Source organism: Scardinius erythrophthalmus, assembly GCF_964197995.2.
Source record: "Scardinius erythrophthalmus genome assembly, chromosome: 17".
Classification (NCBI taxonomy): domain Eukaryota; kingdom Metazoa; phylum Chordata; class Actinopteri; order Cypriniformes; family Leuciscidae; genus Scardinius; species Scardinius erythrophthalmus.
This window is the reverse complement of record NC_138237.1, coordinates 17,951,745-17,970,342: the sequence shown is the minus strand read 5'-3', so window position 1 is coordinate 17,970,342 and position 18,598 is coordinate 17,951,745. Positions and strand designations below refer to the sequence as shown.

Here is an 18,598-nt window from a genome sequence, read left to right as displayed (position 1 = left end):
TTCGGTTTCATTTCGCATATAGCCTACAGCCCTTATAATCATAGATGACGCCACTGGTTTTTATTTAAAAGAAAGACCGTATATGTTTGTATGTAGGCCTATATATGGGCAATGTATATACACAATACTTACTAAAATATAATTAATATCATTTTATTGCATTTGTATTAGTTGTTTGAGGAGTAAAAAAAAAAATCGGTAGGTCTTAACACAAGTTCACTACCGGCAAGTCGGTCGGACTAAAAAGGAAAAAATAAATAAATAATTGGGTCGGTCCTAAATTGACAGGGTCGGTCGGGTTACGGCAAACAAGAATATTTTTAAGGACGGCCTGACTAAAACACATATTTGCGTATGTGTAATGGTAATTTAGACATACAAATATTGCACATATTTTTCATCCGTTACCCGCCCGCAAGGAGTTCATTATCCGCCTGCGTCCCCGCCCGTGAATTTTAGGAATGTCACAATCCACCCGTTTTAGCCACTTTTATGCGGGTACCCGCGGGTCCTTCGGATGCCGACCCGTTGCAGGACTCTGTGCTGATTTGCTGTTCAGGAATAATTTCTAATTATTAACAACATTGAAAACAGTTGTGCTGCTTCATATTTTTGTGGAAACAGTGATACTGGAAACAGATATACTTTATTGTATTGTAAATGTATTCTACTCACTTTTGAACAATTAAATGTCTCCTTGCTGAATAAAAGCATACATTTCTTTAAAAAAAAGAAAAAAAAGAAGTAGTTTATATAGAGCCAAGAAGTCATATTCACTGTACTGAAACTGTTCATGTGCATAGTTTGTGTAAATAAACAACTCAACGATCTAAACAATTTACTGATCAAATAAATGATTCACTGACTCATTTAAGTTCTTGCATCTTCTTTTTGTGACAAAATAAATAAAAAATCACTTCCGTTCATCACTTTTTTAAATAAATTTAGAAAAAATACTCTTATTTAAATCACAATATCTTCATTAATAAATATTTAGATATTGTGCCATTAAATAGCTTCAGTATGGTTAGCATTTTTTGTTAGTAGTTTGTGATGTTTTGGACATCCCTGTGTGTTCTCTTGCACTGTCTGGCCATATTAATGTCTTGTTCAAGGAAACCCTGCACCACTACACACTCCTCCTTCCCAATGGCCCAAACAGTCCCCTCCATCCCTTCATGATTTACAGATCCTAACCGGAACTCATTCAGAGGCAGGAAGATTGAACCTAACCCAAAAATACACCCCCAAGATCCTCAGAGAGCCAGCCGCCCGAGACTTTAAATCAAAAGGTGAATCCCAACCACTCAAAGGGTGTCCAGAGCCCTGCCTCCAGGGGAGAAGAGAGGAAATGGCCCAGCAGAGTGCAAAAATACATTCTTCCACGCATTTACTAAAACATGTTGGCACACTGCAGACTTTTGATGAGGACAAAATAAGTAATGAATACACAATGTAGATATTCTGTCTAAACAACAACATCGACCAGAGGTTTTCAAACTGGGGTTCGAGACAAATGGGTACAAATTGGATACATTTATTTTATACATCTTTTCTCTAAATAAGTTTGCATTACATCAAATTTGACATTATGTTTTCAAAGACTGCTTGGATATCATGAGATTAAATCACAATTATTTTACTCTATTGACTGTACATGTACACTAATGGAGAGTACTGGGTAGAAAAACATACAGTGTCAAAATAATAAAAAGTAAATATTTTTCAGATAATATTGTACAAATTTATAATATTAAAATATTCATAAACACATATTTTGACAGTATAAATGGGCCTTTATATATACAAATACATATGCCTTCATATTTTAGCAAAGAGGTCCCTCGCAAGGAGATCCTCATATTTGAGGCTCCGTAGCATCAAAAAGTTTGAAAACCCCTAATATAGACAAAAGATTTTCTTATTTTGTCACAGCTTCATATTATTGACGAATCTTTGTCAATACAGATATCATTCTGTCAATAAAAGGAGAATTGGAGCTGCAAGTAGGAAGCATGACTCTCCATCAAACAACTCAAGATCACTGGAGATTTTCACTCTCTTTTCACTCTCGCTGCAGATGGCTGCTGGAAACAACTATTGATTCAGGAATTACAGCGAGACTTAGGCAAACACCAGACCCACGCATTAATGAGCAAGTTGGAGGAAAGACAGATAGAAAGTTACCGTGTTGAAATACTCTATCCATGAGATAGAAAGAGTGAGGCAGAGGGAGAATCAGCGATACGGGATGGTTTCTGTTCACAGAGGGATCCAATCTGGAGAAACAGTCCCTACAAGCCCCTGGCTATTTTCGTCACCGCTTGGCTTATGCGGTTTTCTGTCTCTTTTTTTTCTTTTTGGATAGCCAAACCCCTTGGAAGAGAAAGCCTTCTGAGAGAATGATGGGGACAGAGGGACATTGTGGCTTTAAACACACATATGGACACAGCCCTATCTGTTTGCCACATAATCTTCTCTGTTGACAGACCAAACAAAGCAAAGAGACTCTTGCAGTGTTCATAGGGGCCTGATTGAAAGCTTCAAACATTTGAAAACCAGATGGAACATAAAAAAGGCACTAGCTGAAGACATTATTTTGCACACTGTTTCCATACAGCATAATTCCCTCAAACAATCTTTTCTGAGCATCCTGTCTCTGATACGTGCTAATAAAAAACAAAGAGTACAGTGAATGAAAGAGCATACTGTACACTTGAACACAGTATTTTAAAAGTGCAGTTTAAAGTATATTGTGCCACTAGCAAACAGAACTGCAAATTTAATTAGTATGCTGGGCAAAAGGGCGAATCAAGGGCACACTCAAGGGGGTCTGAAAAATAGTGACTCACCCTAAACTCACACCACTGGATGAGCCAGAGTAAGGTAGCTTGTAGTGCTGCTGCTAGTGTTGCAGATGTAAAAATTTTTGACAAAAATCAAGGTTAATGAAAAATTAAGAATCAGTCTATAGGGATCTAGGCTAAAAAGATGGGGGGGGGGGGGGGACCGGGAGCCACACTAGAGATGCACGGTTGGCGGTTACAGCCGCGGACTCCGCAGATAAACCGCGGATCGGGTGGATGATGTAACGGAAAAAAATATTTTAATTAAATTCGGGCGGGTGGCGGGCAGTTGAACCAATCAAATGAAAAATATACGTATACATTGTTAAATATTGTTTTCTGACTATACCTACATCCAAAAAAAAAAATCGAGCACACTTTGAAATAGTCAAATTTTCATCAGGCAGTAATATGGCCTAGTCGAGTCTATGCAGATTGCTTGTTATTATCAGAGATGGCCTGGTCAGACTTTATGTTCGTTCAAAGGGGGATGGCATATAAGGCTTAGCTACGATATGCCGTTTTTTTTTTTTTTTTTTTTACTGTTTGCCAAAACATGCGGCTATAGCCTATGCCTACTACATTAGGATATTTATTTATTTATTTTAATCATTTTTTACTGCCTGTTGTTTCTTTTGGCATATAAAATAGGCATTGTCTGATAGAGATATCAATAAATGTTCATCTGTGTCGCAGAATTGGTGTCCGATTTCTACAAGCTCAATAACATCCACAGCAAAAAAAAAAAAAAAGGAAAATAGTCGGAAACCTGTGCCCATTAATGGGATAGTTCACTTTGAAATTAAATTTTGGTATGTTTTAGCTTACCTCAAGGGCATCCAAGATGTAGGTGTCTTTTTTTCCGCAGTAGTTTCAATTTTTATATTTTTAGGTCAAACCTTTCTTGTCTGTCAGTCATATAATGCAGGTCTATGGTCACTGTCTCAAAGAGCATGCACAGAGTCCAAATTAAAACAATTCCCCATCGTCCTAATTAAACAAATCCCCATCAGGCGCGCGCGCATCCTGGTGTGTGACGTGTACGCAGACTGGTGCATAGATGTATACACTAGATGTCGCCTTAAAGACATTCGTTCCAATGAACTGCCGTAGACAAGGCGACATCTAGTGTACATATTTATGCACCAGTCTGCGTACACGTCACACACCAGGATGCGCTCGCGCCCTCAGATCACTTGGACGTGGCTGTGTATAAGAGGTAAAAACGATATAAATACCGTTCGTTTTCTCACACAAACCACTCGTTTCGTGTCTTAGGCCATCAATGTGTACTTACGATGGGGAATTGTTTAATTTGGACGATGGGGAATTGTTTTAATTTGAACTCTGTGCATGCTCTTTGAGACAGTGACCACAGACCTGCATTAAATGACTGACAGACAAGAACGGTTTGACCTAAAAATATCAAAATTGAAACTACTGCCGAAACAAAGACACCTACATCTTGGATGCCCTTGAGGTAAGCTAAAACATACCAAAATTTAATTTCAAAGTGAACTAGGCCTATCCCTTTAATTAGATGTGCAAGCCAAGCAGGTAAGTTTTTGGGGTTGTTATGGACAATTACAAATGTGAAAATGTGCGGTGGAATTTCATCGAATTTCGGAATGAATAGAGTCGCCGTTTCTTTAATATCGAGGCTCTATAGTTTATTATATGATTGTTAGGCCTGTTGTTGGTATAAAATGAATTGCACTGTGCCTGAAAAAGACGCGCTCTCTGCGCTCTTCCCGTGCATTCAAAATTAACGGGAGTCTTCAGAACAGGCTTGTCCTATAGTCGTCACCCTGACATGACAGTGCGTAGAGTTAATTAGCCTATAATGTAAATGACTTGTTATTTTATTCGAGCTTTCTATCTATTTGCTAAAAAATAAAGTTAAATAGGCATTCATTAGTAGTAGGCTAAATAGCAGCATGTTGAAATGATGTGCCAAAATGCGTTTTCTTTTAGGCTACAATGAAAATATTGTACAGTAGCCTATCAGATAAGGTCAGGTTTGCCGAAGTGCGTTTAATTTAGGCTAGTTATTTATTTTTGTCCCTGTGCGCCAATCAGAGACGGAGTTCACTGCTGATATTCTGAGGTAAGAGCTTTCTAGTCTCGCGGCTGTCATCAGCAGCGCCTTGCAATGCCCAATCAGCGGATGGCGGGCGGGTGCGGTTTTGAAAATTGGTCAAAAACATTGGTGCGGATGGATGGCAGACGGATGATGAGTTTTGTGATGTGGTTGCGGATGAAATAATAGCCCATCCGCGCATGTCTAAGCCACACACTTCTAAAACGAAAAATTGTCAAACTGACATTTTTATTTTTCAAAGTTTCAATAGTGATGAACTGAATTTTTAATTTTTTTTTACAGAAACACTGAAACTGAAATTAGAGTTTTCATTTAAAAATGCAATTGCTTTATATAATGACCATATTTAATTAGGGCTTTTATTTACATCTAAATACCTTTTTGGATCTTCTAAGTTTTGGTTATTCTGGACATTAAATTTGAGTAACACTGCTCAATATGATGTTCAGGTTGTCATGTTCAGAGGTGATAAACTACCTCTAGATATTTCAGACCTGATATTTCAGACTCAATATGTCAGCCCTCCAAAACTATTTTGGCAGAAATCATAAATTCATTATTTGTGCTGTTTCAGACGAATATTTTCGGTTGCCGAAATTTTGGTGCATCACTAGTTTTCAAATTACAGAATCAGTCTAATTCAAACCACTAAGTCAGGAACCTGAACCAGTTTATAAAAGTCAATTGTCGCATTTGTGACCATTTTACTCCAAGCCCTGCTCTAGTGGCACAACAATATTTCAGACATATTTAAGATATCTGATACAACAAGAGACTCTCTGAGGCTAGAACAACTGGAAAAGTAAACATCACAAATGTTTTACTTGCTGACCTCTTAAAAAACGGTTTAAAAGCACCAATATCACCTCATCCAGCTGCCATGCTCCTATTATAAAGCAGCGTTCACTCATGTGGTGCTGTGTGTAAATAGGTTGAGTGTAGCTCTGCGGAGAGGGGCATATGCCCATGTGGCGATGCTATCATGCACACTGATGCGACAGTAGGAAACAAACTTGTCTCGGCTATGACTGAATTACACAAAAAGAGACTTGTATCAGCACTATGCTGCTGAGTTGACATACCCACTGCTGAGAAGCTGAAAACATGCCCACTTGCATGACTGTCCTAGAGGTCACACAAATCCCTACTATGCAAAATTGTCCTTCACCCTCCCCAAAAACACGCATTTGTCATTCCCCGCTTAATTTAACCATTGACTGTGTAAAATAACACTGCAGAACTGAGAGGATGGAGGGAAAGAAACAGGCGGCTGAAGGCAGAAAGATCATTGGGAGCGAATAATCTGTCCTCTACTCATCCTCCCATGGCAGCGATGGCTCCCCAGTGAGGAATAAAAGCCATCATGTGCAACACACTGCAAACAGAGCTGCAGACAGCCACAGAGGAAGGAAGGAAAGGATGAGATGCCGAGGATGAGGCACACCACATCAGATCGCTAGTAGTCTGACTACTATATAAGTAGGGCTGCCGCTCCACTGCAGTGATTTACACTGCACTCAAAATGGCGAGTGACGGACCGGGCGATTAATCTGTTTAACTGAAACCGATTGTTCATACACAGTAATAGGACAGGAACTTATCAGGCTGGCTCAAATTACCACGACGATGCTGCGTTAATCTGCTGAGAAGGTTAAACGGGCTATATAAATTTCAGACAAATTCATCTTTATCATTCAAGGGGCCAACTCAATCATCAGGGAACAGGGACTATCATCAATGTAGAGAACACAGCCTGTTATGATAACAGATTAGGAGTACAAGTGTACGTTTATACGACAATAGTGATGTACTAAAAACTGAAAAGTTCTTCCTTTGCATTATTCGCGTATAGATGACAACATTGTCAAAACGATCGCCATTCACACAGATCCGCGAAAACGGCTAAAACCGCTGTATTATGCATGCTAGGCCAGTAGTTGGCGATGTCACTTTGTAAAGAAACATCACGCGTCTATATACTGAACGCGTAATACGCATGCACATGACATCATCATTTTCACAAATTTGTGTTTTTGTAGTTAACATGGAGACAATAACATAAGCAGTACATTTTTTTCTTCTGGCCCAGTTGGGTCAGTAGTTCAGATTTTCACTGGCATAAAGACACACCCAAAAAATAAATATATATACATATTTTTATACAGTTGTAATCAAAATTATCCAACCCCCATTGCAGGTTTATTGGCAAGATTTACAGACTTTCAGCTCTTTGCAATGAACAAATCAAACAAAGGTAATTGAAATAGCTCAACAAAACAAATGTTTAAAGTGGTTTCCTCAAATTCAACTGAAAATGCAACTTTTAATGACTTCTGCAGTCTCAAAATTATTCAACCCCTTCATGGCAAGCATCTTTAGTACTTAGTAGAACACCAATTTGCTGTTATGACCGGCTGCAATCGAGATGTATGACCAGACACCAGCTTCTGGCAGTGTTTCTGAGGAATCTTTAGCCCATTCCGCATGAGCAATGTCCACTAGTTCAGTAATATTCTTGGGTTTGCGTGCTGCAACTGCCTTCAAATCCCAACAGAGATTTTCTATGGGGTTCAAGTCAGGTGACTATGATGGCCACTGTAGAATCTTCCAAGACTTCTTCTGAAACCAGGCCTTGGTTGAATTTGAGGTATGCTTGGGATCATTGTCCTGTTGGAAGGTCCAATGATCCCCAAGCTTCAGCTTCTTCGCTGACAGCATGACATTTTCTCCTAGGATTTCCTGATACTTTAAATGAATCCATCTTGCCTTCCACATGCTGTGATCTCGATTCAAACACCCACGCGATCTTCCAATTTGTCTGTCTATTAAACCTTTGACAAAATAATATCGCAACATTCAAATCTGCTTTGGCGCTGCCGCTGACCCAGAGAGAGTTGTCATGAAACAGCTTCACAAAAGGTCTTTTCAACCTCATAATAGTATCATTATTTCTGTTATACAATAGTTCAAATTATCATAGAAGAACTTGGATAAAAGCTTAAAGTTCAAATATAAACACTGATGTCTACGGTAGCGATCAAAATAGAGTAAATCAGCTTTTGACAGAAACTTGGCGCTTAAAATAACGCATTTATCGATTACATTGTTTCGTCACTAGGTGGTGACAATTGACTGTTAAAAATGTATCTGTTATTGAATCATTAAAGAGAATGTAGCCTAGTACTGTATGATGCTTCTAAAATAAAAGTCAGAAAGATGTGATGAATTGTTTCTGTAAATATGACTCATCTTTATACATAATGTACAGTCTGTATAAGTGTATTATTTAACTTTTCCCCATGGTCTAGTGTTAAATTTAGTATTTTTTTTAGCGCAATATATTGCAGTATCGAATCGCAATACATATCGTATCGGCACCCAAGTATCATGATAGCATTGAATCGGGAGATAGGTGTATCATCCCAACCCTAATGCTTAACTGTAGACAGTGTTCTTTTCAGCATATGCTTCATTCTTCTTCCTCCAAACATACCGCTGATCCATAGTGCCGAAAAGTTCCCAGTTTTGTTTCATCGCTCCACAAACAGAATCCAAAAAAATCTGTGGCGTCTCTGACATGGAAACCATCTGAGTTTAGTACGTGCCTTACTGTGCAAGCTGAAATCTCAGTGCCTGTTGCCACCAAGTCTTGCTGCAGGTCTTTTGCAGTCACTTGAGTGTTTTTTATGAACCTACCTTCTCAGAAAACCGGTTGCATCCATTGATAGCTTCCTTTTCTGCCCCATCCAGGTAGTGATCCAGCTTTGAACTTGCGAACTATGCTTCCAGCGGTGTCTCTATGACCATTTAGTGCCTTCGATATCTTTTTGGATCATGTTCCTTGTTTGTGAAGGGCGATGATATCTTCTCTTAACTTTTTGGACAATTCTTTTGACTTTGCCATATTTCTAACATGCAGTTAAACGGGACACTCAATAAGCCTAGCCAGTTCAAGAATTTCATGTGTTCTAGCTCAAGCAAACCTGGTGCAACTAATGAAGCCCTTGATTACCGGCATGAAATGTGCTTGAGACAACACCTGTTTTGCAGATTTGTGCTGCTGTGAGGGATTCTATTCAGGGGGTTGAATAATTTTGAGACTGCAGAAGTCATTAAAAGTTGCATTTTCAGTTGAATTTGGGGAAACCACTTACCAGCTATTTCAATTAGTTTTGTTTGATTTGTTCATTGCAAACAGCTGAATGTCTGTAAATTTTGCCAATAAACCTGATTTGCAATGGGGGTTAAATAATTTTGATTACAATTATACAGCATTATACAAAATTATACAGCAAAAACCTTAAATTCATATTTGTATCCAACTGAAAAACAGAGGCATACAGTTCAAAACACTTCTGACATCCTTATTGTTGAGCTCTGCAGGTGATATTAGAGGGAAGGTCATTTTCTCTAGAGATAATTTAATTGGACAAAAACTGTAGTGAAATAGGAGTTATCAAAATATTCGTCCAATTTCCCTGAAAGAGACTGTCAATTTTAAATGTGTGCATCTGCTTCAATCAGTTTTTAAAAGGCTTTAAAAGTAACAGGAAAGCTGCAATTCTCCAATTTTGATTTCATGAGGTTTATGATGCTGTCTCTGTAAGAAGTTAAAGAGAAACATTTCTTGTATAGCATATTTTCAAACTTTCCACAAAGCACAAATACCTGGGAAGCACAGGTCGTCATATCACTTCATCACAGCACAGTAGATAAGGAAGTAGAAAATAAGGAACACTGTATGCTGTGGTTAGATAGCCTGACTACGTCAGACTTCGTATTTCCGCTAAATTTCAGTTCACTTCTGTACTCAGTCTGAGATAGCGACTTACAGTGCTATGCATAAGTTTAGACACCCATGCTAAAGTTGACTAAAAAGAGGAATAAAAAATCATCTTTTGGAAATTGAACTTAATGCCTTAATTTAAAAAATTAGGAAAAATCCAACCTTTAAAGGGGGGGTGAAATGCTCATTTTCACTCAATCTCCTGTTAATCCGAGTCTTTCCGGAAAAAAACGAGCGGCTGGGGGCGGGCCGTGTGGGCGATGTGTTAAAGCTGTGCTAACGCGCCGAGCTAGTAACGTTAACAACACACAGAGACATTTGTTCAACAGTTTTACTCACCGCCTGCGGTTCCAACGCACGACTGCGGACCTTTATCATTGTGACTGCTCGATCCTTAAGCATTAGACGATCTGCAAATCCGTGATCTGGGCTTTGTTTATAAAACAATCATCGTCGAAATGCAGGGAAACAGTCTTGCTCAACTCGTTTTTGCCCGGAAAAACAAACTGCATCCACTATTCCCTTAACGCTGGGTTCTTTGGGAATCTGTGCAGGTTTGTCTTGCCCTGGCAACCAAAAACCCACTTCTTTGGTGACACTGACTTCCCTAAAGCCGTGCAGAGCGCTTAGATGAGGTACTGCTTTCGCTCTCTTGCTCTGGTGTATGAGTGCGCGCGCGCCCGCGATCTTACCGGAGAAGTGCCCTTAGGACCCGTATAAGGAAATTCCGTTACATCTGACGTCACACATGCCCATACTCGAAAAAAACTTTCCGAAACTTGTGACAAACCGGAAGGACAATTTTTGGCACAGAAATACTCCTTCAAACGTACAATTTAATTTTTGAAACTTTGTCCATGTTTAGCATGGGAATCCAACTCTTTAACAGTGTAAAAAACTCAGTATGCATGAAATAGCATTTCACCCCCCCTTTAAGGACACCAATTTTCTTTGTGAATGAATAATGTATCGTAAATAAATAAATGTTCTTCCTTAAAATATAGGGTGCATAAGTTTGGACACCCCTATGTTAAATTCCCATAGAGGCAGGCAGATTTTTATTTTTAAGTATTTTTTTTTTTTTTTTTTTTTTTTTTTTTAGGATACTATGCATCCTGATAAAGTTCCCTTGGCCTTTGGAATTAAAATAGCCCCACATCATCACATAGCCTTCACCATACCTAGAGATTGGCATGGGGTACTTTCCATAAGATCATCTCTCAATGCAAATCAAACTAGCTATTAGGCTAACTGAAATAAAACCATGCCAATCTCTAGGTATGGTGAAGGCCGTGTGATGATGTGGGGCTATTTTAATTCCAAAGGCCAAGGGAACTTTATCAGGATGCATAGTATCCTAAAAAAATAATAAAAAAAAAATACTTAAAAATAAAAATCTGCCTGCCTCTATGGGAATTTAACATAGGGGTGTCCAAACTTATGCACCCTGTATTTTAAGGAAGAACATTTATTTATTTACGATACATTATTCTTTCACAAAGAAAATTGGTGTCCTTAAAGGTTGGATTTTTCCTAATTTTTTAAATTAAGGCATTAAGTTCAGTTTCCAAAAGATGATTTTATTCCTCTTTTTAGTCAACTTTAGTATGGGTGTCTAAACTTATGCATAGCACTGTATGTCCCAGTTTTCCTCCGGCCTCAAAACAGCCGGCCAATCAACAAACAGAGGAGCGGGCTAAGAGCCGTGACGTAGACGCTAAGATTGTACCATGGATGCGTAGATTTACTTCACATAATCTGCTAAAGTCGTTCACAGCCATGTTCACTCAGGTATTTCGCTCGATGGTTTTGTTTTCACATCATACATGTGTTTACAGTGGAAGTTCGATGCGGCTGAGCCGGCGCATAACACACGTCATAACCAAACATTATGTGATTGGCTTACGGGTAACCAATGATTTTAAACTTCAGACAAGCGCCTCCCCGCGAGAAAGAAAACGCTTTTCAATTATGCCCTTCCAGACTCTGTCTACGAAGCAAAGCGAAGTAGCAGAGTTTGGTATTACCAGGCTAGTGGTTAGAGCCGAGCACTGAAAATTACGTGAAGGAAATAACAAGTGAACTGGGCACAAAGAGGAAGTACCAGAAGTCCAGGCACAACGTGGCTGAGCTGCACGATTACCCTCTGACCCTATGTCAAAAAATACTGAGCATGATCCAAGTGACAAAAAAAAAATTCTGAAAGTATGGAGCACCTCAATGTGACATCATCACCTTTATTGTTGTATCCTATACATGGGACCACACAGAAGACATACCAGAAGGGTTTTATAAACAAACTATGGCAGACCTAGACTGTATTATTGCAAAATCCAAACACAATTTATGCAATGCCAGCACATATGTCAGCAGAATGCACACAAATGCATTCAAACATTCACACACATGAACACACAGTGAGAATACCCGGCTCACGGCATTGGGGGAAGGGTGCATACACAAACATATCGTACACTCCCTACATGCACTTAGCCTGTATTTGTGCCAGTTGAGAGCCGGAGGACAGATTTCACAAAGACACACCAGTGCTGACTGGATGGAAGGCCTTTAGTGCTTCTGTTCAGTTTATGTAGCCAGTATGATTCTCATTAGCCGAAACTGTTTACTATTCATATTGGAAGTGGGACTTGATCTGAACCAACTATATTTCCATCAACATAAGCAATCACCCACTATCCTCTCACAACCCTATTTCTGTTGCTAATTAAGCAGCATTCATGTAAATAGCCAGTATAAGCAGGTTGAACTCACAGGCATTGGTCACGGCAAAGCTGTTGGCTGTCTCAATGTTGTCCACGTGGGGTACCAGGTTAAAAGGGGCCTCGGATGCATTAGGGCTTGTGTTGTGAAGAAAAATGGCCAACCGAAATGCAGTGTACTCCTGATCTGTGTTCCTGATGAACAGCCCGCCTGCAGGAAAGAGGGAGAGACGTAGCGAGAAAGAAAGAAGTCAGGAGAAGAAAAATAACACATTGCACCAAAGACGTCAAATAGGAAATCGGCTATTTGATTAAGAGGAAAAAGAGATATATGGGTACAAAAATACACATGGTTCAAGGATTTTGAGATTCAAGTAACATATGCCATGTCAGATGAGTCAAGTGCACACTCTAGTGAGCTTTCACAGGCGAATAACCCCATTATGCACATATACAGTACGTCTCTCTGGAATATTAAAATGTATGTTTTGGACCATAAAAATACTTGACAAAAAAAAAAAAAAAAATATATATATATATATATATATATATATATATATATATATATATATATATATATATATATATATATATATAGAAAAGTAAAAATTTTTTTTTTTTTTTTTTAATTGTCAATTATTTACATTATGGATTAGTCATAGTGGCCCTTTAGGCCTGCCTTCATGTCTAGGCTAATCCATAATGTAAATAATAGGAGGAGAAATTCCATCAGTGACGTCACTTTACAAGAACGCATTTTATACAAAAATGCATTAACAATAATCAATGGCAGAAGAAGCCGCAAAGCAGACAAACCGCTGTGTGGCAAGCGCACGACCTGTTATCCAAAGCACGAGAGAACTCTAACGTTATATTAAACGATTTCAATGAGCTCATAAACACAGGTTGATGTAGCAAGTATTTGGCAGATATTGTGCTGTAACTTGACTCGAGAGTTGTCTTCCCCCGCGCATAACTTGCCATTTGCGATTATATTATTTTCTGTAGATGTCAGATTCAGAAAATAAAATGTATTTCTGTTTTGTTTTTGTCCTGAGAGCAAACGCGACGCTTCTCAGCGTGAAGCCCGCGAACGCATGAAAAAAAAATGCGCATAAACCAGATGGAGTGCAACTGCACAATACTAGACTAAATTACATCCTATGTATGTAGCAAATTATATTTTTGTGAGAACAGTTACTTTAATGGGATTATAACATCCAATATTTAATGAGATCTTAAAATGTCCCTTGATTACATTTAGGGGAGAATGGCGTAAGATGAGCCAATTTTTACTTATGTGGTCCTCAAAATAAGGGAAAATGAGACAGAAGTACAATGAAAGTATCTAAAGTAATTTCAGGATGTTTACCATCATTTTAAATGATCAGAATGCATCTATGACAAAGGATTCTAAAAATACGTCTTCTTATAAAAAAGTGTTCCTGTGGCTCAATTTTCCCCCATAAGGGGTAAGTCAGTGGGTAAGTTGAACATTCTGCACTGACCATCTAAATGAATCTGATTCAAACCCATGTGAAAATTTAAAGAATTTACCTCTTTTAAAAACTAATTTATTAATCAAATTTCCTTTTACAAATAGTCATATTTCTTTTCTTAATGCTAACTTAAACAACATAAAACCAACCAAATTAAGTTTAAATTTCAATATCTTTAATTGTTTGCATTTCTGAAACAATATCTTGAACACCAAAGTTGTAACCTTCCCAAACACAGACTAAATAGAGAGTTTGTTGAGTAAAATTAAATAAAAGATTAATTAGAATGAATAAATGAATGTCACTGAAACAGTCAAAAGATTATTGTAGCTTTTTGACAATGTCGAACATGTTAGGCCATTAGGGACTACAGGTGGAAAGATAAATATGGTTATGGTGAAAAGCATAATCTGGTTCTCATCAGAAAATGATTTGGAGATTTGCTGTCCCTATAAATACATATAAATACACATATTAAATACATATAGGCCTTTATAAATATATATATATATATATATATATATATATATATATATATATATAGGCCTATATGTATTAATAAGGCTTAATTAAGGTTATAATATATATATATATGATAAACTAAAAGATTTGCATAATATTACATTGTGTGTTACCAGTGTTTACATTTCAGAGATTTAATTTAACTTCAGTGTCTAAATGGTGGGGTAAGTTAAAACGCTGACTCAACTTACCCCACAGCAGCATTTGGCTCACTTTGCCCAAAGCTAAATAATTTGCATGGTTTTATACGTTGCTAAATCACCAACATGCATCATAAATATTTTTAGACCTGGACAAATTTGCTTTGATGTAACAGCCATTACATCTGCTATGCTCACATTTTACTTTGACAAGCCAAAAACAGTTTTTAAAGTAAATGGGTGCTTTCCACTCCTCCCAGGTGCTTCTCCTTTTCACAGTCTGGCAGAAATAATGGGTGGTTCCAATAAAAGTGTACAGTTGCCAAGATACAGGCTCAACCCACTGGCTCATCTTACCCCATTCCCCCCACACAGTCCCTCCTCTGAACCTTGTAACGCTCTAACCGTTTTCCTGGGTGTAAAACGGTAAGAGCGTTACAGAGGAGGGACTGTGTGAGTTCCTGCAAAACGTTCTACCTTTTTTTGCAGTCCTTTATAAAACATTATAAAGGACTGCAGCTTTTTAGTGTTCACTGTCCTGCTTTTAAACATTGAATAAGCAGTAGTTGTTTTATGGTGTATTGTTTTAAGCTTTTTCTAAAATGCAAAATAGCCAACATTTATAGGCTACATATTATTTGAAGGAGAACAATGGGCAGGATGCGAAATACAAAAAGTAAAATGTAGCTAACATGGGGACATTCTAAATTTATTTAAAAAAAAATATATATATATTACATATATATGTATTTTATACATATTACATATATTTGTTTGATTGTTTTGATAGCACTGCAGGGTTCAGGATGGAAAGTCCAACTATGATTTATTTGATTTTCTGTTGACTTTTATAGTTTCTGGTGGTATGATAAATAAAATAAAAAGATTTTTGTTATTCAACATTTGTGGGTTTCTCTCACTAGTGGGCGGGAAGCGTGACATGTAAAACCCAGAGTGGAGCTAGCTAGTGATTACAGAATGCTTTGAGCAAATAAATATCTATTGCTCCATTCCACTATAGGCAGCTCCATTCTGGATTTTAGTCTGTGCATTGCTCGGTGACACGCAAGACTTGACACTTTGGCTACTTTTGGAACTATTTTTGTTGGCTAAAAAGAAATATATGTAGACAGCTAACTGCATAGGCCTATTTTCTTTCCAAGCTACTCAATATTAATTAAATAGTTTCAATAATAACTTAATAATAAAACCTATACAAAATGTAAAATGCAACAAAACTCCTCCCTTAATGCCTGAAACGTCACCATATTGAATTTCACAAAATCACAGCTGCTAGTAGTTGCTTTTTTTACTGTAAATTTTATGCAATTTTTACAGTGTTATTAAGGCATTACATTCCTTAGACAATGGCACACTTTACATCATTTCGGTAAAATAACAGGCTAAGAGAGATCATGTATCTCACAGGCACCAGGAGTCTCAGAGCTTATGACACAGGGCTTGATGCAGTATTGGAATAAATTAAGCCACTTTCTATTCACGAGGTGGTGAATTAATATTTAAGTCGCTTTGTGATCATTTATCCGTACTATTTTGATTTCACAAAGCATTCATTAATAAATAAATAAACTTTCATTGCGTTTGTGCCCTTGTTCAGAATGATTCATCTCCAGAACAACATCCCGTTAGAGGCACGGAGAGCACTGCAGTGGTGCCATAACCAAAACGTGGCACGCTGATCTGTTTGACAGCTAAAAACAAACAATCAAAAAGTATACCCCCCAAAAAAACTATTTGCCTCTTAAATGATCCTTTGCTGTCATTCAACAAATCTACTTCCAACCGCATTATTTGCGCACTGACATTCGCAGTTGACCCCCACTGCAGACGGTCTTATTTGTGTCATTCATTTGCCACTGTTTTAAACGTGAAGCGCGTGTCTTTGACAAGCATCGCCGTACTTACCGATTTGAACGCTGCTCGGAAAAGCACCCATAGTGAGTCCCCAAACGCAAGAGAATAGCAGTAAGAGCTGATTACAAGAAATCCTCATTTTGTTAGTTCAAATTTGTGAGAGACATTGAGGATGACGTCAGTTGGGTAAAGGACAGAAAGGAGAAACGTTGTTAGAAATCCATTCTTGCCGGGTTTTTCCCCTGCAGTGGCACGAACCCTGGTGCGACTCCGTCCGGCGGTAGACGGTCCACATGCAAGATGGGGGGAGCGCGACAGCGGTGGGCAGTGTCTGCATACACATACACACTTATCACACATGCGCCTTCTCTACACCATCAAACACACTCTTTCTCGCCGGGGTTCGTGTGTTCTTTCTCTTTCAATGCCGTATTCCGAGACAGCATACTTCTCCTCAGCCGAGTGAAAGCTCATTTATAACGCGACCACCCTTTCGATTGGACTATCCCATTGAAACAAAAGCTAAGTTGGACTAGTCAGAGAAGCGACTAATGTGGTGCACACAGGTGAATGATACGTCGTGTTTTTGCTGTTATATGTGCAGTCCAGAATGTTTTAAGTGCGTTATTTTGCCTTAAAAATTTGTTAAACAAGTGTCTAACAGCATTGGCTAATACTATTAACAGGAGAAAAATACCGTCAGGTAAACAAATTACAGTTAAGGGGAAAACACAACCTCATGAGGTAGTTGAGAGATTTTGCAAAACAGGATTTATGGAACAAACAAACTATTCTGTGGTAAGATAGCCTAGCCTATAATTTCACATTGAATTGGGATCATGCTGAGGGATGTTATTAAATAATCTGAATTAGGAGGGTCTTTTTAATTTTGATATCCACAACATTCACACAAGCTTTTCATTTACATGTTAAAAAAACTAGAAAAATCATGGCTGACCATAAAGGAGAGTTGTGACAGTGTATTTCTACTAGTAGACAATATATCAACGTTTGAGACACAAATCCTAAATGTGCACTGAAACAAGATTTTAAAGGGGAATTAAGCAAATGCCAGACATGAGTCTTTGAAAGAGACTAAAGACATTTAACACATTTTGTTGACATTTAATGAATGACCACTGAGTTTTCATTTTCTGGTATTTAACTCCCATTCTGTTCAGCCCCATTAATCATACTGTTCATCACAATCTCAATTTCCTCCTTTTCTATATCACTCTACGGCTTCAGCCTCTAGTCTTTAAGTTTAAGGAACGCTGTCTGTGAAAAATGAGCAGTGGGTTAGTGACATTTGGTTTTGTACAAATGTATTGATTGTACTGCTGTCAACAAGCGGCACTTTAAAAAAAAAAAAATATTACAGTTAAAACAAAAGGGAGTTTAATGTCACAACTTGTTAAGTTCTAGAGTTCTTTAGAAAACTATTTACTGATGCTTTAGGGAACCCAGAAGCAATACGCTAATCTGGATAACAAAAAGTATTAACTCTTTTTTACAGGTGAATGTTGTTGACCCAATGACCCTCTGATTGTACTCTCTCAAAAATGGTCTATGATGGCTTTAATTTGAGAAAATACTTGCAAAAGTGACTTTTAAATGTCATTTGGTTGTTTGTCCTCTATCAGATTTGAATGGCTGAATCAATTACGCAGCTTTAACCAACCATGGCATTCACTGTGCGTGAACAGACATGAGTGGCGTCAACTGCAGTGTCTCTGTCCAAGGTCCTGGATCTATGCAGCCCCATTGAAATTTAACAGAGCATGTGCAGAAAATACTTCAACCTCTATGTTATCTCTATAAAGAAGCTTACGTGTGTACATTTTTGACACGCTTTTATGTTTTGAAAAGCTGTGGTTTCATATTGTATGTATATGCTCCAAATAACATTTCACAACGTTTAATTAGCAATTATGGAGCAACTCTGTGAAAATTGACTTAACTGGAGCACAGGGCATCTCATTAACAGACACACATTTTCCTAAACAGGGAAAAATATATATTTATACACACACATGTATGTATATATTGTGACTACATTCCCTGCAGGTCATCATAATATTTTTTCCCATGCATGATAGGTTCAATTAT

The 18,598-nt window shown here is 38.0% G+C and overlaps 1 protein-coding gene across 2 annotated transcripts in view; it reads right to left on the bottom strand.

The window, feature by feature from the left end:
• Positions 1–16,628, bottom strand: part of gria4b (glutamate receptor, ionotropic, AMPA 4b) — a gene marked incomplete at both ends in the record, with an annotated part of 110,391 nt that extends 93,763 nt beyond the window's left edge. For both annotated transcript variants that reach the window (XM_081390169.1, XM_081390170.1), the window contains 2 exons: positions 12,506–12,664; positions 16,541–16,628. In XM_081390169.1, the coding sequence (XP_081246295.1) occupies positions 12,506–12,664; positions 16,541–16,628 (247 nt within the window). The remainder of the gene's footprint in view (positions 1–12,505; positions 12,665–16,540) is intronic.
• Positions 16,629–18,598: the final 1,970 nt, after the last annotated feature.